At 40.1% G+C, this 22,851-nt stretch overlaps 2 protein-coding genes across 5 annotated transcripts in view; both read left to right on the forward strand.

Moving 5' to 3' along the window:
* The window catches only part of CIB2 (calcium and integrin binding family member 2), a 29,723-nt gene extending 26,758 nt beyond the window's left edge, over positions 1-2,965 (forward strand). Inside the window, exon 6 of the mRNA XM_030955358.1 lies at positions 1,681-2,965. Within this exon, the coding sequence (XP_030811218.1) occupies positions 1,681-1,702 (22 nt within the window). The 3' untranslated portion in view covers positions 1,703-2,965. The remainder of the gene's footprint in view (positions 1-1,680) is intronic.
* A 14,032-nt stretch (positions 2,966-16,997) lies between these two features.
* TBC1D2B (TBC1 domain family member 2B) overlaps positions 16,998-22,851 on the forward strand; it is a 31,024-nt gene continuing 25,170 nt past the window's right edge. For 3 of the 4 annotated variants that reach the window (XM_030955127.1, XM_030955129.1, XM_030955128.1), the window contains exon 1: positions 16,998-17,433. In XM_030955127.1, coding sequence (XP_030810987.1) covers positions 17,110-17,433 — 324 coding nt within the window. In that variant the 5' untranslated portion in view covers positions 16,998-17,109. Of the gene's footprint in view, positions 17,434-17,465; positions 17,978-22,851 lie in introns of those variants that run through there. The other variant, XM_030955130.1, reaches the window with a different exon arrangement.

A 22,851-nucleotide genomic window follows, 5' to 3' on the forward strand; every position in this document is an offset into this window, starting at 1 on the left:
GCTTCACTGGGTAATCTACCACAGAGCATGCCAAGCACAGGAAGTGTCTGAATAGCAGATGACCAACCCTCTATGCCAGTGGAAAACTGAACTAGCTTCTTACAAAAAGATATAAAAACATGCTTTCATCTAAAATAAATTGGCCATTCGAAATCTTAAGCAGACGTGTGGAAGAAATACCAACCCATCAATGTCCAGAGGCAGTCACAATTTCGTTTGCTTTTGCTTATCTCCACTTTCTGTGCCCAGTTGAATGCATTCCAGAATTTAAATTCAAGGAAGCCCAAGAGTGTAATGATTTACACTTCCAGCTGCTCAGCAACTGTGAAAATGGAACACCTAGGAACCAAAGCAGTAGCCACATTGAAAATGATTGCCAGTGAGCAATTGCAGATGCTGGGTAACTGCAGTTTGTAGGGATTTTGCTGTGAAGCCATGGGCAGTCAGTAATTCTGAACATCTGACCCCAGAATACCATCCTGGCAAAGTGGTATGAGAGCCTTCTGAAAATGCTCAATAACTTGCAAGGCCCCAGATAATTTTTGTCTGTAGTAAAGGATTTACTCTGTTCTTTTCCTTTTGTCTCCACCTCTTCATATCATAAAGGGGGAATGTAGGATTCTGTAGGATTCCAGGCAGTTAGGTTTTATCCCTGGCTCTGCCATTGCTTGAGCAGTGATCTGTACAAAGCCATAGAACACTTTTTTCTCTCTGCTCTCTTATGTGGGACCGGTGCTTACCTGACTTGTGACAAATGTTGAGAACTTTCATTCAGCTGCAAATGATCAGCAGCAGCAGCATGAGATTTGAAGTTACTGAGGAGGAATATCTTCTTTACTCTGTGGAAAACCTTTGAAGGCCAGATTCTAATAGCATTATGCACTCAGGTTATGAAGCACGTGTTGGGGTTTTTTTAAGCTGTCCCATTATCACGCCTACTTAACATACACAGCAGGCATTAACTTTGACACCATGATCCAGGCTTTGACCTGCTGTGAGCTCAAGTTCATCCACTCTAGGTTGACTTATTTTCCTTATCTCATCACTCCTTTCTCAAACCTTTATTTAATGACCCTGTGTAGGTTTAATCTCCTACAGAAGAGCCTTTGCCAGCTTTGTGCTGCTGTCAGGCAAATGAAGATGCAGTAAAGTCTGTTGCTTGATTTGCACTGCTGTCATTGAGGAATTTTTTCCAGACTAGAAGAAAACACTGTTAATCATTAACCAGTGAACATCTATGCAGTTGGCTGTTATCCCAGAAGCTGAAGTAAGCTGTAAATGATAATGACAGTTACTAGTTCAGAAAATTGGATCCCAATAGTTTTATTTCACTAAAAATTGTTATCATTAAGAAGCTGCTTGTAGTTTAATGGAAGCATTGGCAGATTGAGCTGGCACTAGTTAAGTGTTCTGTTCTACAAGACTGGTTACGTTTTCCACAGGAAATTGTTTTATAAATCATCCTGGAAGTTTCAGCTTATTTGAATGTCTGAGAGTGAAGCCTGCTGTAACAATGGGTAATGGGGTTTGAAAGGAATATGGCATTAGTAATACCTGGGAACTGCCAGAACCAGACAGGGAAACAACACATTAAACATTGGAAATGCAGTATTTCTGAAACTGTTGTGGGCGTAGTGACAAATGTGTTTGTATGTCTTAATCTTTTTCTTTCTTTTGCAGTACTTTCCACATAAGAATCTGAAGATGTTTCTGCCAGTCCAACCTTTCTGAATCTCAGGCACTCCAGGGATTTTTGTCCTCTAGTGAGGGCTTCCTAGAACTCAGCAGGAAGTACTGAAAGAATTCTGGTCCACAAAGAGACAGAAGCATCATGTGATCTACAGGATATTTGGAACAGACACATTTTTATCTTCTCTGCTGGCCAAGCACTCTGGCAAAGATAATTGGTTGTTGGATTGTGGTATTTCTTTTTTTCCCTCTTTTTTTTAACAGTCAGAATCACAATATTATTAAAGGTATTTCCACAGAGTTTTTATATTTATGAATATTTAATACTGCTCTTAATAGTGAAAAAAACCCAAAAACAAAAAAACAGAGATTAACTTTGGTGTGTTTTCCAAGAGCATTTGAAAGAAAGCACGGGCCTTAAATAATGAGATGCCTCTATCACTGTGTTGTACAGCTGGGATCTTGCATGGAAAATACCTGAGGTGAAAGAACTGCAGTCAAGATCAAGCTCCCAGTGTTGAAGACAGCCACAGCCCAGGTTTGCCTTTCAGCCACTAAAATGGCGACTGCTGGGTTTGGTGCTTACCTTCAACCAATATTTTATGGATTGTTGTGTCCTTATAAAACTTGAAATATTTGCCTTTTGTATATAATAATTGTGTACGTGATTAATTTCTTCCCAAGATAAATGTTAAAAATGTGTCCTTATTCTCAAAGGGGCTCCTGCATTTTACTCATTCTATGGGCTGATAATGTTCTTGAATGGAGGAACATGGTCATCTGTAACTCATGAAGAAGTTGAAGAAGCACAGAACTACTATTAAGGACATGAAAAGATATTTTCTTTTGAAACAAGCTATGCAATCTCTCCCATAAAATGCATGAATGCAGTTCTATCTTTTCCTTTCCTCTCCAGCTGGAAATCAGCTAGATCTTTTTGTTGGGTTTTGTTGTTATTGTTGTTTTGGGGTTTAAATTTTTTTTTTTTAATTTTTACTTCCAGTATTGTTTAGGTACTGGGACCTGAAGACAATCATATGTGTATTAATTATTGTTCTAACAGTCAATAGAAGGGCTCTGTCACTTACATGGCTTCTGTATCAAGGTCATCACAATTAAAACTTTTGAAGCATTCTGTTGTGCTTTGAGAATTTTTAGGCTGACCACATACTAATTTCCTTTCTGATCATTATTCCAATTACTATAAAGTTAAATCTTTCAAAGAATGAAATGTGTTATATAGAAAACTGTTAAAGTAGAGAACTTAACCTGTTTATCATTTCTGTAGGGATGGTGATGCCTGTCTACCTCAGAAACTCTTCAGTGTGGTGAGCTTGCAGGGCAGCTTGCTGTTCAGATTTACACACTATGAATAAAGAAGAAATATTTATCTGGCAGCATGTGTGTACATTAAAAGTTTCAATGGAAATTTTGGATATTCAAAGTATACAGGACAGACATGTCTAAGATTGCACAGTGAAAATGGCAGTAATTTTTACATTTATTTGTAATACATATCTTAGAGCTATCATGTTCATTGATGTTTATGGCATTTTAATGCTTCCTCCTACTGATTTCTATTTAGGTGAAGAAATGAAAACCTGAATTCCCTTACCCAAGTTAAAATTAACAGAAATCAACCCTCATATTAAGTTCTGATTGAGTAAAAAGAGATTCAAGCCTGTTTTTCATTTTGAGCAGATTAAGTTAGATGTATCAGCTGATTCAAAATATTTGCAAGACATTGGCATTAAGAGAGATTGTGTCAAAGTTACTTCCTCTTAATTGAAGGATCAGCCTAATTTTATAAAAATTTATTTCAAGACAGACATTTAATCTTGGAAGCCTTGTGAGGTGTGTAGGAAGATATGATTAGGATGTATTTGTAAAATACTAGGTTACAAGATTTGGGATCAGATTATCCAGATAAAAAGGATCTGGTGCTGATGACATAGGTCAGTTCCTTTTGGCATCAACATTCTTCTGTGTGTTATGATTGTTATTAGCTAAAATTCCCATTTTCCTGACACTGTGTGTCATTCTTGGGTTATATCATACTGAGCTCTTAAAGGATGAGTGGCCTTGGAAGTGCTCGGTGTCTTGTTTCCCTGAGTCCTCTCTGACCTGGGTGTCACAGGTCAGCCCTTAGGAGACATGTGAGCTTGCAGCCAGATGTTTGACCTTGGAGTCATCCACCTGAGCTGAGAAACAAAGAGAAAAATAAATTAGGAGCACATTGTGGAGAAATATTCCTGTTCATAGAGACGTGTTCTAGCAAAATACTGCAGATACAAATGTGTGCAGCTGTCCTAACTGCCTTTATTTTTTTGACTTACATTCATGTCCTGTAACAAAAACCAGAGCAACACTGTGTGTGTGTCCCTGGCGTTTGAGAGAGATCTGTGCACTCAGTCCTTCAGCACTGCCTAGTGGTGGGTGAGTATTCCAGCACCTGATGGCAAAGGTGAGGGGTAGATTTCTGAAGAGCTTTGTATTGGTGCTTTCACAGTTGACTGTAGCTGGATGTCTTGTGACTAGCAGTTTTCTTACAGCAAGATTGTTAAGTGAGTGGTCCAGTGGGATGCAAATTTAATCCTGTCAAAAGGTACCAAACCTGCTGGACTTTGGCAGTTGTATTACTGGCACAACCTAGCAGATTCTCTAGCAAGTGTTTCTTCAACCAGCTTTACTCTAAAAGAACTATCAGGCCATGTGGAAAAAAAACTGGAACAGTGAAAGAGGTTTAGATTAAAACAGTTTTGGATTTGGCCCAAAAGTATGAGGACATACATTTTGAATTGCAGGAAAGTGTTAAATATAAACAGACATTACTATATTTTTTTCAAAAATGGACAAAGAAAAATGGAAACCATTACCTAAAGCATCAATCAAAACAGCTATGTGTGTGGTCTCTCATTTATATACAGTTAAAGCATCTTGGGGACAAAAAAAGAGTTGTGAAAATAAATAAAACAGTATCAAAAAGTAAGAAATAACTTGGTTATTTTAAGTGATGGTTGTTTTAAGGAAATACAGTAAGCCAAGATTTGCAACAGCCTGCAGGTCAAAAATCTGATTTGCATTACTTCCACATTAATCTCCAGTAACTGCTGACTTCAGTGGAATTAACTCATGTCTGTAATTGGATCTGTGTTGGGGAAAGTACTTGAGGTTTTGCTGCAGTTCTTTGTGTCCTCTCATGCCCTTTAATGTAATCTTAATATGCTGAATGCTCTTTTCTGAACCAATAACCACACGCTCTTCTTTGTCAACAGGCTCACTGTTGGAATCTCTTGCAGTCACAGAGGAACAGTCTCCTTTCCTTTTCTCCCTAGGACTAATTTGTATCTCCTTGTGCATGTTAGAGGCACTTACTATGAAACCTCACAAGGTGGCACCACGCCACCATAACGAGTCATAACTTCATTTAACAGTTTAAATGTCCCTGAAATACAGGATACTCTATAGAATCTATGATGCCACAAACAAAAATATGAAACTGTGATTAATTACTGATTTTAAAACTGTACATAATTACAGAGAAATTTTTATGTTTCTCAACAGCATATCAATAAAAATATGTTTTAATAAAGTCCCTTAAATTGAAATGTACGTTAAAAATTAAAGAGGGATTTTCTTGCTGAAACTGTAAACAACTCATATTCTAGAAACTTGAATTGGTTAAGATTATATTCTCAAATAATAGAATATAAAGTAGAGTTTTTGTTGTGGATGGGAAATATTACGCTTGTGAGCTCAGGATCCCCAGTAAATCAATTTGGGCTGAAATAACAGCAAGATTAAGAAGAGTTTATAATGTTATTGCCCAATACACCTTGTCTGGGACAGACAATGGAGTGAAATTTGATGAGGAAGACATTAAAGATAATAAAATTATCATTGTTCATGTCCTCAGGAAGATGTGTGTCTGAGACAGAAGTACAGAACCCATGAAAGATGTTCTCCTTTTTTGTCTGTATAATTTTGCAGTTTTGGGTACCTTGTAGAGATGTTAGTGACACTGAGTGACTATCACATTCTCTTTGGTGGGGAGAAAGAGGAGACTGTTCTTGGTAGAATTCAAAGAGCATCAGCATTTAAGATAACAGTGCCTTTATTTAACTCTAAGTTCTGCCATCCTTGTCTGTAAGACATTTTCCAATCTGAACTCCAAGTGAAATTCCCCACTGTCTTTTCCTTTTGACTGCCTGATGTTGGCAAGAGCAGTGAGGAGCCCAGGTGTGCCAGCCCTGGGTGCTCTGCAGTTGCAATGTAGATGAGTCCTTCCCTCTGCTCTTTCCCAGTCAGGAGCTGCACAGAGGCAGAAATGTTCATGCACAAAGCCCTGACTGCCTTGTGCCATTCTGCAGGTACGGGCTCCGTGGCTGTGCTCACGAGCCCTGCAGCACAAGGCACCATCTGTACCCTGCTCTCCAGTTCCTGCTCAGGCAGCTTGGGGCCACATGTGCCTGCAAATGTAGGCCAGAGTGGTTAAATCTGCTGAAGAGGGTTGTGGGCACCAGGCCAGCCTCGTCCTTTTCTAACTGTAACTTTTCTTCACTGAAATCAGTGGATGTGGCAGCCTGCCAGGAGCAAGGCAACTCGCTGCTGTGGGCTTAATCACAGCTTGGGCAATTCGACAGGGATCAGGCTTGCCCTGTGCTCTGCACACTGACAAGCTCTGGGAATTGGTAACTGCTGGTTGAAGGGGTGGTAATTGAAATCTTTGGTCTGGTCCCTCATGTAGAGCTCTGTTTACTTGGTGGAAATGATTTACAGTTTAGTCTGGGAAAGTATTCATCCGTCCAGAAGTCAGATCCAGCTTTTTCATAGGCATCTAATCCCCTTGGTAATGGGTGTTATGGTTATGGGCTGTTTCTCACATCACTCTGGAGGCAGCACTTCACAGAGAGTGAATTCATGTGGATCATTAGTAAACTTTTATTAGCAATCTAATATTCAGAGCTACCAATGACACTTAGAAATAAATTGATATTCACCAGATTTCCCCCCCATCCCAGCTGAAAGGAAATGATCTCTTACTTAGACATCTGCTTATAGAATCAGAGGATCACAGGAGATGCTGAGTTGACCCATCAAGATCATTGAGTTCAGCTCCTGGCCCTGCACAGGACGCCCCAAGAGTCACTCCAGGTGCATGAGAGTGTGCTCCAAACTTCAACTTTGTCTGGTTTGGTGCTGTGGCCACTGTCATTGTGGACTAGTAGGCCCTGAGAGGAAAAATATTGATATTTTAACCAAAATGGTATTTTATGTTTCCTGGAAATTATGTTGCTTTTTTTTTCTTTATACAGATAAAAAGTTCTGCATACAAAAAGCTGTAGATTCAGAGAGAATTCCCTCTAGAAGAAGTTTGAAACTGAAAGACTGTTACTGTTCTGCCTAAACAAATAGGTTAATTGATGTATATGTTCACAGGAATAAATTCAATTCCAGGAAATTCAGTGAGGCCTTTCATATGTTTAAAAATGTTCATCTCTTATATGGCCATTTTAATGACTATTGTTCTTCTAATCTTAGAACTAAATATGATAAGCAAGTATATAAAAATTCCCTATTGTAATTTCACACATCCTCATAATGACAGTAGCATGAGAATTTGCATTCACTAATCCCTCTTACTACATGTCTTTAAAATTGAGCTTTCTGCAGAATTTACTTGTAAATATTCCTAGTGAAATGACTTAGTCTCAGGTAACTAATTCTCAGTATTTTTTTCATTTTCAGTTATCTCCTCTCACTGAAAAAGCAGAGGCAATAATTGGTATCCAGAGACATTAATGTGTTTTGAGGTATTTTCATTCCAAGGAGCTCACCAAGTGAAACAGTGGGTTATTAATGCCACATGCTCTGCCAGATTGGCTTAGAGGAGTTTTTTTCTCACTGGGATAATTCTGTAGTGGGCAGATATCCTTGAGGGCCAGATCTCCACAAGACTCCTACTCTTTTCAGTAGGCAGGCTTCAGATCAAGTCCTTAAATAGTATTTTGCTTTATTCAAGCATGGAATGCATAAAAAAATTGAAAACCTGCTGATAATAAATTATTCTGTTTCTGAAGAAATACTAATATGCAGGCAGAGATGGAAAACAAATTTATTGCAAGTATTTTTACTGTCTCATTCTCTATGAGACAGTATGTAAAATGGAAGAAAACATTAAAACTTTGTATGACAGATAAGTGAAGAGGAATTGTAATTATCTTTAGTATGTCCCTTTGATTTTGAAGAGCTTATTAAAACATGAATAGCTAATCTGAGAGTACTGAAAAATGCAAAAAAAAACTTGCTTAACCATTTCATCTGTGTCTGACATATTTTGTTTGAAAGTTTAGGCTTTACTACACTAAACATAGAACATTGGAGTTCTCATAAAGAATACAGGCATTAGAGTTCTCACTCTATTTCCTTTAAAATTGTACAGAACTCAGCTATCATTCCCTCTCATTTGCTTCCTTGAAATGAGGACATTCTGTACACAAAGAGGCTGCAGACTTCCTACTAATGCCACTGCCCTTGGCATTATGAGTAAGCATTTCACAGAATAAGTTCTGGTAAAGCCAGAGGAAATACTTTGAACAGTATCTTCATATTTCTTCCCAAATTCCTTCTGGGAAGAAACCTGATATTTGTTATATCCTTTTGAAAATATCAGTGTGTCCTTTGAAGATTCACTCTTATTCATATCTTCAGCAGAGATGGGGTAGAACACCCACAGTTTCTGCAGTTCCTCTGTTGTAGTGTGGAGAATAACAATGCAGGGGAAATGGAGCCTGTTATCTGAGAAGAGCCTAGCAAAAACCTTGACTTAGTAAAATGAAGCTGAGGGGATTATGAATACAGGAAGCTTGATTCAGTGACCTGAATTTGGAACCCTACAAAACCTTCTACCTTTCCTTATCCTATTTATCTAAGATATAAAGCAGGTGGAATTATTTAATTGATGTCTGATCCAATAATCTACAAATGTGATTCTTTGTGGCCTTTAATTCTTTTATATTTCACTAAAAGGGGGGGGGAAATGAAGGGTTTGCCAAAGAAAAGAGAGTCAAGGACATTTCCCTGGACATCTAATGATTAATTCTGCCCCCAAGCAAAATCTTCAATCACCTCCACTGCTGACGTAGCCAATTCCTAAATTTTTTTATCTTAGAAGGCCATTATAGGGTCAGGAAGAAAAGAAAATCCTGGCAATAGATTTTAAATCAAGTTCATAGGTGATTTCATTTTTGTGAATGGGATTTCCTTTCTATTTAAGACCATCCTTCTTTTATATTTTTCTACTATTCTACTAACATTGACACTGGAGTAGTGTTGCTGGCTGCCTACATTATCTTTTTATTTCTTTTTGGACTCATGAAACAATTTATATCCTTTCTTTAATGATTTTTGTTAACTCACAATAGAAGTTTGGGGGGTTGTTGTCAGCTGTGATTTACAATTGTCTGTGATGCATAGCAGGGACATGATCTGTTTGGTTTTCATCTTTTATCTATGGGCATAATGAGCTGCTAAAAAGAACTTGTTTAAACCAAAAAAAAAGTATTCAAATGCTAGGACCACTGAGAATGGAATTTTGGCCTGATGCTTCTTTGAATGCACGTGATCAGTAAAAGCAAATAAAGAAAATGGAAATAGCTACATGTGCTTCAGGAATACTCACATTACTTTGGGATCTGGAGGATAGAAATTCCTCTTCATTGCATTCCTGTCTTTAATCCAGTTGAAATGCAGAAGTGCAAAGTACTAGTAGATTTTTTAAATAGAGCTTTTCTGAAGTTCACAAGAAGAGACAAGATATTTTTGTCAAAATTTTAGATCGATTATGGAAGATGAGCCCAAACTGCTGTGTCACCCACTATTTTTTTTCATGGGTGCATGATTGCAGGTGTTTTTATTCTGAAGGGTTGTATTTTGTCCATCACTGAACTAGAACAAGATGTATAGTTTGTATCCAAAATCCGCCAAAAAGCACAAGAGAATATCTGGACACTATGAGAAAGAGTATTTTCTTAGTTAAAAAGTTATTCCACTTTAAGTACGATTATTTTGTCTGCTTTAAGATTAGTGTAATTAGGTGTAATAAAGTGTAATTAAGTTTGTCCCCAAAAATGGTCATTTTGGGGTGTTATTTCTGTTCTTCTTTTACAGAAGCATGTTTATTCAGCTGTAACCACAAGTGTCTAACAGTACCTTGAGCAGATCTGAACAGAGAAATAACAACTATCAAACCATACCTTGGTGTAAAATACTACCAGAAAGCCTTAGTGCTGAGGGTATCCTCAGTCCCAGCAGTACAGCCACAGCAGCACAACCTGTACAGCACAGGTACAAACTGTCTACTTGTACACTTAGTACAATCACCCTGCCAAAACATTGTGCCAGAACTACCAGGCCAGAGCTGGTTCTGCTTCCAGGTCAGGCTGTCTTGTTCAGTGGATCAGTTTTATTCTTAACAGATGTTTCTTGTCTCTTGATCCACTTGGTATGAGAGCTCTCCACTAGAACTGCCCATATCCTACTCTTTTTCCTCAGGTAAATTTATCACTCCTTCAGGAATTGTGTCTCATTTGGGACTGAAGAGTCTGGGTTGACACTCAGTGCACTGACAGTAAATAAGCCATCTTGGTTGTCCTCATTACTCCTTACTTTCATTTCTTCCAACAGCCTTCTCCCAACACCCTTGTGTCAGCCCTCTCTCCTTTTCTGCTTTCTTGGCAGAATACAATACTTGAGATACTCCTTTTCTCCCCAAAAGCTCTGCTTCTGTGTGTAGAGGTTGCATGCAGGCAATAACTGGGTTATGTCAGTACACAGCAGTCTTGTGACTGGGGAGCTGTTCTGGTAAATGCTTGAGGTTAACTTGGTGAAGGCCTCCAAGATTCCAAACAAAAGTGATTGCTAGAGCTGTTAATTGCTTTGAATATGGTCGGTATCCATTCCCTCACCTTTGTGAAACCTTGCTCAGTAGCCCAAAAGGCAACAGAATGCAGTGCTGTGGTATAAACTGACACTCCTCAGCCTGAGCACACATGGACGGTGTTTTCGGACAAGTACAATTACAAATTTGGCATATATGATTCTGGTAACATTGGATACAGGAGAGATTTGTCTAGATATGAGGGCATAATTTTCTCACCTTTTCTTAGATAACACTGCTATTCAGTGTCTGCCTCAGCGGGGCAGGACTTGGATGAGTTTGGCTCCAGATTTAAATGTTGTGACTTACTCTTGAATCTGTATTTCCTCAGTTGTCCATTTGCTTCCTGTCTTTCTACAAAGCCAAAACCAGGAGTTCCAAAACAGAAAACCACAGGAAAAGCTGCTCTGGTAATGTTTGTCTTGAGCGGAAACAAATAGCAATAGAGATTTCCTGCAAAATAATTTTCATGTGACAAATGTAGCCTGGATTCTAGACCAAATAGTCTGGCTGAATCTCTCTATTTTTAGTTCAGATAATATCTGTTATAGCTTTTTCAATTTTAAAAAATACATGTCTTTCAGTTAACTATCTGCAGGGTTTTTAAATCCCATTCATCTTCGACAAATACAATTACCCTTTACTAGAATATTTGGTTCATTTATTGAAAAGTGATGAATAGACTTGTTATACAGTTAAGAATTCAAGAATTAGAAGGATTTGAAGAAAGCTTATTTGCAAAGAGCTGGTGTGACTGTTTGATGTAACTTTTAGCTAACACCTCTAAGTATGTTAAGCAGTTCATGGTCTACACCAAAAGAAAAGTTCCTGTCCAAAGAATTTAGGCTGGGATTCATTCCATTGAAGTTCAAACGCTGCAATGATTTGCTCTCCATCATCTGCTGCTATCCCATTGACACTAGATGGAAACTGGAAGGGATGGATTTCTCACTCACAGTATACCTTCCATGTGTGGATTATACAGAACTTGCCACTGCAGCATTAAACCTCAGTTAAATATCTAAAGACTGGGGAGAGGAATCAGCTTTCAGTGAGATGGACATTCAAACTAAAGATAAAATGGTGAGAAATAAGAAGAGCGTGTTTGGATAAGAATTAAAACAGTGGGTGCTGGTGGCACTGAGGGTTGTGTGTAAACTGTAGCTGTAAGTACAGAACCATTCACTGAGGCACACACATTGTCTGGGCTTGTTCCTGCAATTCCTGGGAAAAACAACTGGAACAAGACAGTGAAAGTTTCTCAACATTCCCATGACTGCAATTATCTGACATCAGCACTAAGCTTCAGCTATGAGCTGTTCTCTCTTTGAAGAGGTTTCTATTACAGTGTAAATGGAGGGAGGGAAGTGGTCCACGACTACTGTGCATGGAAAGAAGGAAGTTTGGGAGCTACTGAAGAGATGCAGTTTCATGGTTGCAGTTAATACAATGGAAAGGTGTAAGCCAGGCTACAGTGTCCCAGGAAATGAGTTAGAAAGTCAGGAAAAAGGCCATAGTGTGATTGACAGGTGAGAAAACTGGCTGGGCCTCTGAAATGTTGTGCTGAAAGTAAACACAACTTAAGACACTAATGGGATGTATAACTGCTATTTAGCATCACCTAGTATCACCTAGTAAATTTAGGTGATCACAGAATCTTTCTTTTTACTGGATGCTTCTGTAAGTCCCCATTGTATGTATATATTTGATTCTCCAAAGGAATGAAGTATGACATGGAAGTATATCCATTTATGTAATAATATAAAGAAAACATCTATATGAATGGAAGTAAGTTACACTGTATGCTGCTGAAATAATTGTGTTTTATTAATTGTGTCATTAGCTTCGGTTATATCTCTTACCCATTAATCATCTAATCTCTACAACAGTACTCAAAATTCTGCTTTTCCTCTTCAGCATACCTGCCAAGCCCTGTGGCAGTTCTCCAGCTCCCCAGTTCTCCATGGGATCCACATGGATGCTGACAGGCCAAGGACTGTGTGCATATGGATTGCTCAGCTTCTTGCCACAGTTAAGTAATTCCTGCTTTTCTGTTCATAAGAGGTCTAGTTTGACTCTTTCTCTTCTACACAACTACCAATTTGCCTGGATATCTTCACAAGTCAGATTACAGATTTCCAGCTAGAAATCAATACTGCCATTCACTGAATTGTATGTTGTTGCTTTTTCATAGTGAAGAGTTCTTGCTAAAATGCAGTGCAATAACAGCAAAAAAAATAGTAAACTCATGTATTAATGTTGTCATGTAGTCAACTGGTGTGAGATGAGACAGTTAACTGAAGTTAAATAAGATCTTTCCTACTGAATCAGAAGCTGCAGCTAAGCTTCCCTGCTTATCCACAGCTTGTATCTTTTTTTCATTTTGAGAGGGGAACACAAATGGTGAATGTGAAAGAGGAATGGAGCACCATCTAGTGCTTAAAGAATAATGCTGGAAAATGAGACATTGCTAGCACTTAAAACAGCCCATGTAATTGTTTGGCTGACTTGCTTGCATAGAAGGAAAGAGAATATTCTGGAAATGTAATACTGTGATATTCTTCATGGACCTTGTGGTGACTGAGAGGCAGGGGGATGTAGAATGACACGTCAGACTGCATCAGAAACAGTCATTTGGAAGAATACTTTGCCTGTTTATCGGTTAAAGAAAAAGCTTAGGAACGTTTTTCTCACTCTCTACCTCCAAATAATTTAAATAATAGTAGGCCAAAACCATTCAGCCTTCAAAATAATGTGTGATAGAATATGCAAGTACTGTACATAGGCTATAGCAGGGTGACAGTACTGACCTTGGCAGTGACAGTCATAGATAACATTTTGCAGGAACCTGTGAAATGTTTGTTAAAATGGAGTAAAAGTAACAGTTTAGCCCACATCTCAGCATGCAGGTTTGGGCTGACACTGTGTGGGACAGGAATGGAGAGGGGCAGTTGTCTGTAGTTCCATTGCTCTGGAAAGAAAAGACCAATGGATGTTCTGTGTGAGCTCTGAAAAACTCTGGGGTTCATCTCTAATGGAATCCCTATTTGTCAGAAGATATCAGACAAGAGACAGTAATTTTTGCTTTCTGTGAAGCCCAAAAGATAGGCTGGAAATAAATCCCCATAGACCAATGTCTATAGAGCAGGTATTTGTTTATTGCAGTGCTGGTGGTGAGGAGGATAGCCCCACCTAACTCACCCACCCTTGCCAAATGCTGTGGTATATTTATACAGTAAGTAGTTCTTAGTCTTACTGTGTCACTAAAACATCATCATATACACACAGGAGCTAATTTATATAGTATGATCTCATGGTTATTAGATTTTGCACTGTGCTTGCTCCTCCCCAATTTTGGGGTCAGGGGTCTTTGATGAATGCTTCCAAGGTCCTCCCATCTGAACTTCTCACCTTTGTCTGTAGAGCATGTGCAGTTATGGTGTTCCTTGGTCTGTCTGGTCTTAACAGGCCTAAATTCTTTATTTTGTGGCTAATTGGCTTTACATTTGCCAATTTCTCATTAGTACTATACTTATCTATCTCTAAAGCTATCCAGCTGGTGAGTTTTTTCTTCTTTTTTTCTATTCAGCATTAAGCAACTAGTTAATTTTACACTAATCATTGCATTGTATAGAAAGTTATTTATATCAGGTTATATAGGTGTACAATTTATGATTGAGGTTATACAGGTATAAAAAGCTATGATTTAGGTTATATAGATATATAAAAAGTAATGATTTAGGTTATATTGATATCAGGTTATATAAATATATCAGGTTATAACTCAAGCTATATAAGCATCTTGTAACTTTGATCTAAGTTATATAGGCATTTGGAAAGAAGCAGTGTATGCTCTCAGCCACTCTAATTTTGGAGCTATGATCTCACTTTAATCAAAAGCACAGTACACATATGCTGTTTTATTTATCCATGTTTCCTGCAATTCTGTAAACATGACAGCATGAGCCTGGCACAGACACAAGCTGTATCATCTCTGCCTCCATATTGATGATAGACTTCCTTTTTTTTGCATATTTACCTTTTTTCAAGAGTAAATGTGGACTGACTCAGGAACCATGAAGGCTCATATTCATTATAAGATAAAGTCACTATATTTATTACAAGTTAGACCAGTCTCAACTTTTTGAGAGTAAATACATTTTTATTTTTATGTGGAGATTTTGCCTTGTATGCCAAAAGTACTATAATTAAAATACTAGTTAACTTTTAGGAGAGAAAAATGCAGCAGAATAAAAGGGAATTTCAAGTATTTTCGTGTTTGACAAGCTTTGTGGTCCTTTTAGGAGTATAATGACTGTCTCACTGTGTGTAACATTGGCTTGCCTGTTGCATTATGCTTTGGAGTTTTGTGCACACCAAAAGCTTCATTGACCGTGGCCTCTGGCCAGGAGGGAAATCTTGCCTCGTGATATGCTATTTTTAGTTGTTTTCTAGATATTTGTTAGCAACAGAATGTCATCTATGCATCCTGGACATTAAAGGAAAAAGCAGGTAAATGTATTGTTTTCATTTAATTCACCACAACAACTTAGAGATAAGTTGCTGTTATTTGCCAGTCCACATCTGGATCTGTTTGTGAAAAAGTGCATACATGAAATAAGGAACTTATTTCCCAACAAGGGGAACTGTATGCTTACATGAATCAGCTGTGAAATTAGGGGATTCTCCTGCTATGAGAGTAGTAAGGAAGCTAAACAGAAAATTTAAAAAGAGAAGTACTGACAGCAAAATTTTGAGGATTTGGGATCCTGTGATTCTTTGATTTGCTGCAGGATGTAATCACTGATAGCCAGCAGGAGTCATGGGTGCTCAGCTCACAGAGAACAAGGCCACACTTCAGTACACCGATGAGATAATGTAACAGATCAGGGACAAGTGCTGGGGCACTTCAACTTGTCTAAATGGCTGAGATAAGAGAGCGGCAGCTTCCAAAGGGAATCAGTGTTTCCCCTGTGTAACTCATGCTCTGGCAAATGACACTTGGCAACAAGAGCATGATGAATACTTTGTATTTGGGGAAGAAGAGACTGAGCAGTAGGTGTGGAAGAAACATTATTGACCTGTTATTAAAGCAGGATCAACCCTTCTGACTGTCCACATTTACTAAAAGAATCCCAAAAGAAAAATGTCTAGCCTTAATTTGCAATGTGTAATCTTTCAGTAGATCCCACTTATGTCACGTGAGTTGACTGGGGAGAGAAGTTCCACACCTCGTTTTCTGTAACAAATCATTCATGTTTTCCTGCCAGAAGAACACTGGCTATCTCCTCACTTGGCACATTTCTGGTCAAGAGGTGACAGCCACAGGGGAGGACTTGAGGAATGCTGCAGTTCCTTGTGCCAACATCCAAGTAGGACCCGTGGACAACCATAAAAATACTCAGGTGCTTTATATCCTTTATATGCTTTACCATAGAATGAAAATATTTTCTGATGAGACAGTTACTTTTTAATGAGAAATTCGTGAAGGCATTTAGAAATGAGGACAGAGTGAGAAGCTCTGGAGAATTTAAGATTTCTGGGTAACTGGAACTTCCAAACTGTCAAAATTCAGCCAGATGCTATTTCATAAATAGCATTGTACTGATAAAAACACCATAGCACATATCAGCTTCAACAACTACTTTGACAGCAAACCTTCCTTGCTGTATTTAAGGGTGAGAATGAAAAGCTGTATGTCATTAAACATGCAACAGTCTCCTCCCATTTTTGGATGGTTATGCCACATCAGACTGTTTTCTCTATGAGTACCAGAGCATTAGGCATGTTTAAAGGAAACACGCATATACTGTGCTCCAAACACTCAGAGAAATGAAGTTATGTATCTCCCTGTGGTAGCCTGGTGTCTTCACAGTCAAGTTTCCTATGTTAGAAGTTCCTTATTGTTAACACCAGAAGTTCCCTAGAGCCCAAAACGTGCTAGGCGTTTCAGTAAGAAAAAAAGAGTTTGGTCTGTAGTCATTCACAAGCCTACTCCCGGTAAAATACAGCTTTTTACCCACTGCTGCGCATTCATTTTCCATATATTTTTCGCACTCCTTTGGCTGCTGCTGCGATGCCGGGCAGGGATAGGATTCAGAATAGGAGACTTCATGAGACTCCAAGAGAAGGGTTTTAATCTGATCATAGGCCAAGGTATGATTTGGAAAACTGTATTTGATTCGGTCAGAAAAGTGCCGGAGCCAGGCAGCACGAGAGCCCGGGACGGTGCGTGCGGAGCGAGGAGCGCCGTCCCACGTCAGCAGCGGCCGATTTCCTGCGGCAGGGCCGAGCCCGAGCTCGGGGCCGGGAGCGGCGGCGGCGGCGGGGCCGCGCTCGGGAGCCGCGCTCGGCCGGGGCGGGCGCGGTGCCGGGGCCGGCGGGGCGGGCCCGCACTACAAGTCCCGAGAGGCGGCGGGCGCGGGTCGAGCCGTCCCCGCTCCCTGCGCGGCCCCGGGGCTGCGTCCGCGGCGGGCGAGGCGATGCCGGCGGCGGGCTCGGAGGGGGAGGAGGGTCTGGCCGGGGAGCAGCCCGGCCCCGGCACCCCCAAGCTCTGCGGGTACCTGCAGAAGCTGTCGGGCAAGGGGCCCCTGCGCGGCTTCCGCAGCCGCTGGTTCGTGTTCGACCCCCGCCGCTGCTACCTCTACTACTTCAAGGGGCCGCAGGAGCCGCTGCCCCTCGGGCACCTGGACATCGCCTCCGCCTGCTTCAGCTACCACCAGTCCGAGGCCGGTGCGGCCGCTACGGGAGACGAGCTCACCGCCTTCGAGGTGCACAGCCCCGGCGGGGCCGTCACCGTTCTCAAGGTAGGCCCGGGACGGGCGGGACCCATCGCCGCTCCTGCCCCGGCCCCATCCCCGGTGCCGTCCGTGCCCTCCGTCCGTGCCCTCCGCCCGCGGCACCGCCCCGGCCGGCGGGGCCCCTCCGCCGCGCCCGTGCGGGCTGGTGTAGGAAGGAAGGTGCTGTTTCGCAAACGCCAGGGAGATCGGCAGTACCGGGCTGGCCCCAGCTGTCTCTTAGTTGCGTCTTTCTCCTTTACGATTTCGTGTTTACCGTGCTCCTCTGAGGAGGAGGAAATGCTTCTACTGAGCATGGGCTGAGTGACTTCTCTGGAATCGTCTGGGCAGAAAAAAATTCCGAGGAAATCTGACGGGTTGGGGTTTTGGAAGTTTGTAGGGAGTGGTCGGGTTTCAGTTTTGGAGTGTTTATTTTGAAAAGATGATGCGTGGCAGGAGTCTGCGTCTAGGCTGCTTTGGGAGGAAGGAAGAGGAGGGAGAATTGTTTCCTCATAGTAGCAGAGCTGCTTATCGCCTTGTCTGTTCAAGGACTCAGATTTTCGTAGGACAAGAGGTAAATGTTTGGATTATTTAAGATATCTTTCCTCTAATGTCATGCCTAGGAAAAAAAGCCAACAGGGAAACCATTTTGACTCAGTAAAGAAAAAATGAATTATTCTGAGCATCCATTGTTTTTGAATTCTCTTAAGGCAGATATGTGTCCTTCAAAGAGCGTTCTTCTGCCTAGAATGTAACTTTTCACGTGAACTGTGTACTTTCTGAGGAACATTCTAAGTATTAGAACATAATCCATTAAGTGTTAAGCAGCAGAACTTCCTATTGAATACTGGAAAATACCTCTTACATACTTATTTAACAGTGGAGATTTGAGCAGTCATGATACCTGCTGGGACTGTGGAGCATGATTGTGTCAAGCTCTTCAGCATTCTGTTTTCATGAGTATAAATGTCAAAATACCGACTCATTTACATGCTTTACTAGAGAATAAGAAATTTATTTACCTAGGAAACTAATACAATAATAATTTTAACAGCATTTGCTTAGGTAAAAGCAGTGTAGTCAGTTGCACGTAAAAACTACCTTTGTATAGTTGTAAAATATTTTACTGCTTTCAATGAATCTGCCTTTATAGCCCAAGTGTTTGTGTTATGAACATTAAAACCTCGGACTTGGTTTAAGCTTTGCTTTCAATAGTTTGAGGAGTTTTCTTTGTTTTAATTAGCATCTAGTGATTTGTGATTTGACATGCAGATCTTCAGAAAAATTTTGTGTTGAGAGTGCCTTTTGAACAGGAGGGTTTTGTTGAGAAACACAGGATTTGTGATAAAGATTGCAGTGTGAAATGCTGTGTGCCATGTTTGACTGTCTGTCAGACAGGACTTGGCAGCAGCCTTGGATGTCTTCTGCAGTCACGAAGACACAAATCATCCTCAACACTGATACACAAATATAAGACATGGGGGGTTTCTTTTTCATTTTTTCCTTTTTTGTATCTTTTGGTCTGTGATGTTGTTACTCTGCCCATATTTTATGTGTTAATTTTTTTCCGGTGCTCTCTAGGAAAGAACGGGCATAGATTGGAACTTTCTTCATGTTTCCCTTATGGGGATTGACAAATGGTGCCAGTTAAGAAAGTCAAATTAAGTTCTGCAATTAGCAGAAGAAGATAATTTTGTGTTGTGACGCCCTAAAGCAGCCACGTGATTGTACATAAAGATGATGTTATGTTGTAGGTGTTTATATAGTAAAGAAGGAGTTAATGAAAATCTTAAGGGATGTTGCAGGACCATCTGGCGTTTTGTGGCCATGTCATTCACCAAGGAATAAAACCAAATAAGGTTTTTGAAGCTGAAATTAATTTTCTTCAGTCCAGCATGATAGTTCTTTAAGGCCTTTAAAAGCATCCTTCAGCTAACTTAGGTAGAACTGCAAATTAATTCAAGATGGTAAATGAAAAAACCCAAACAACCCAAACCCTCCCCCTCCAATCCAGCCCCTGTTAAAAGCAAATGTGATTTTCTATCAAGAAAACATTACACACAGAGCACGAGGAATAAAGTCAAGTGAAATGTATTCTTCAGCCTGTAATTCACATGCTTTGTTTTCCTCAATTTGCTGTTTGTTCAAAATTTCCACGTCTTGTGATCTGGCCTTTCTCATTCAGTGTTACAGACTAAGAAGAGCAATAAAAAATAAGCTGCTGGAATTCCAGATTGAAATGATGATGCTATTGAGGAATGCATTATTTCTTATCATGCCTCAGTTTTGTATTAGTGTAATGATTCCATCATCTTCATTGCTCAGCCTTTTGTCAGGTGATGGGAGCTGAGAACTCTATGATGTACTCTAGCTTTGTTACCCAGATAAGAATTTTGGAAAAAATACACTGCAGCCTTTACAGAAAATAAAGCAAAATGTTCATATTTTAGAGCTGTAGATAACCAGCTTGCCACTTGTATGATTGTGTTTTTTCTTTACATTTCCAACAGGCGCAGAAGAAGCTACGTGTGTGTAAAAATCTTTTCCATTTAAATATATAACAGATACCATCCCTTTAGGTAAAGGAGCACAGAAAATTGTGTACTTTATGAATATGGATAAATTATGTTTGAGAATATTTTCATGGAAAGGTGTGCAAATACTGATCCTGCAAATATGTCCTGTAACACAGAATGCTGCTAATACTATTAAATGGACATTTGGCTGTGTTTGCACAGCAGGGCCTTGCATTAAGGGGGGAAATAATTAACATTATGAATATATAAAAATGAACAAAGGTGGCATTTCTCATTTATTTTTAAAGCAGTGTCTTGTAGTGATATGTTTTGCTTGCTTCAGAACCAAAGGAACTCTGGCCAGTGATGCTGGACTGTGTCTGGTCACTTCTCTGTGAATAGTGGTGAATTGGGAGTGGAACAGAAATTGCACAGAGTTGTGAAAGAAAAGAAATTTTCTGGGCTATTGGCCAAGTGTAAGCATTCCAGACACTGCAGAGATTTCAGGGCCCTGATGCTTGAAAGTATTGCATCCCAAACTTGCTGAACTGAGAGTGGCTTAGGAGCAGATGCTGTAATTTGTCAGTGATCAGTGATGTTGAGCTTGAACAGTTCTGCTGCAGGGCCTGACACAGCAGAGGAGGGAGCTCAGCACTGAGGGTGCTTGGTTGTCTGAGCTGATGCTTCTTGCTCAAAACTTTGCTGGTTAGTGGCTGCAGTGCTGTAATTAAAAGTTGGGCTGCCCTCCAGAAGAAGCCATCCGGCTCCAGATTTGCTGTTTGAGCATAGCAGGAATAGTAAATCTTAAGAAATGCAAACTTTCTGGTGATGTTCCCTTTTTAGAGAGTAGCTTGAGGGAGAGTTTGTCTGTGTTCAGAAATGTAGCAAGAATCTTCATGGGATTTCTCAAAATGTGAGGTCTGCTTGTTACATTTCTTTGGACTCTTCCTTTAAAGTATTTAATGTTGGCATACATGTTCCACCAGTGTGTCCAGTGGCAGTCCATGGATGTTTTCCTCAAATAATTCTTCTCTGTCATGTCTGCATCAGAAGGCGACAATTCTACATCATTCTTAGTGGAAGAATTTAGGGGAATGTTTTTAATTAAATTACAGTAATTTCCATTGCTTAAGTTGAGAATTACATGGCACTGTATGGCTCTTCACTTAAGAGTGTCTTTTGCTTCTAGTGTTGCCTGTAAGTTTGCAGCAGTACATTTACAGTAATTCCTTATTTCACACCAGGTCAAGGGACATTCATGGTAGTTTTTCTTCTCCTCGCAGAACTGCATCCATTAAAATGTGACTGCAAGGCTCTGCAGTGAGAAAGCACCCTAGCAATACCTTAGTAGCTGTAAGGATTTTTTGTGAAATTGATTGCTGCTCTGCTTAATTAAATGTTTTGGCTCTCATGGTGGGCAGTAGCCAAATACTAGTAAAAGTCATGAGAAATGGGCAAGCATGGGAGTGTTCTTTTCTTTGACAGATAAAGTGAATTTAAAACTATGTTTCGAAATTTGTGCTCTTTATGATTAGGGGAAGATGAAGACTTAAATGTTCTATGTGTGGTTCTTGGTTTTGTTTTGTTTTGATTTTTTTAAACAGTCTATTTCAAACAACAGCTTAAACTAATAATTTTGTTTCAACAAAACTAATTTTAACAGAGATTTTTAGGATATTCTTTTAGTTGTAAATAACTGAGATGCCTGTAATAAATTCAGCCAAAACTGTTCAAAGGGAAGAGAGGAAGACTCCAGAAGAGGAGGAGCGTGTATGGGAGGAAAAGAAGGCAAGGTAACAGGCTGGGAGTAGCAGGAGGGCATGGAGTAATTCTTGGGGAAATTACTTCAAGCAGGGGCGTGAGAAGCCTGTGCTGCTTTGCCTTGGCACTTGGTGCTGGAGGGCGGGCACGGCTGCCTGGCCCTGTGTGTAACAGCCTCCCGAGGGAGCTGAGTGTGCCTCCGTGCAGCTGGGAATTGAAAAGCAGCAAGGAGCAACTCCAAGAACATTGATTCACTGCTCTCTGATGGTGATTGGTGAGGTGGTAGCGGGACAAATTGTGAGAGAGGTTCATGAAGTTCAAGGAGTCATGGGCAGAAGCTAATTGCAGGTATAACTTAGACTGACTGCAGGTGGGTTGCCTCATTAGCTGTGTTGTGGTAGCAAAGAGAATCACGTAAGCACTGCATCCTGTGTTAGTGCAAGCTCTTTGAATTCTTGGTGGTTTTTTGCTGGAGCACAGTAAAACATTGTTTACATGGCCTGTGAGCAGGTGTTTCTGAAGGAAGTATAAGCTCTCATATTTACCAGAACTGAAGACCTGCCACTGGCTAAAGCTCCAAAGGAAATACTTCAGTGCTAGGAATAGAAGGGGAGATGTTTACTCCTGGCAAGAAGTGACTGTAGTCTATAGACTTAAAAACCTGCTCCTGTGGTGGTCATTCCCAAGCTGCCAGAGGTGGCTGTGGGGATTGGCATTTCCCAGAGTCCAGTTCTTTGACCTTCTCAACTATTCTTTACCCTATGTATTTTTTTTAATAAGGGAAATGGTTTTCTCTGGTTTCCTGCGAGTAAGCAAGAATTGATACATGAGGTTGATTTCTATTTCAGATTAGAAGTATCTTGGTTACATATCTTTCTTACTAACTGACTCTGCAGTGTCCTCATGTGTCACTTGTTTGTTTCACTTCTTGATTTATGAATGTTTATTTGATTTATATATCTTGTATCCTGCCATGTGCATAATGTACTGAAAGGAGCTGGAGCAGCAGCTTCAGGAATAACTGAGATTTTCTGCTTTATCTCCTTGAATGGTCCTTTGGAGCCATTTGCTGTAGAGTGTCATGGATGTTAAAGCTCGTAGGGGTACAAAGAGCCAAAAGGTAAATAAAAATCCATCTCTCTCATGATTAAACTGAGATTACAAATTGCTG

The sequence above is a fragment of the Camarhynchus parvulus genome, chromosome 10, assembly GCF_901933205.1.
Source record: "Camarhynchus parvulus chromosome 10, STF_HiC, whole genome shotgun sequence".
Taxonomy (NCBI): Eukaryota; Metazoa; Chordata; class Aves; order Passeriformes; family Thraupidae; genus Camarhynchus; species Camarhynchus parvulus.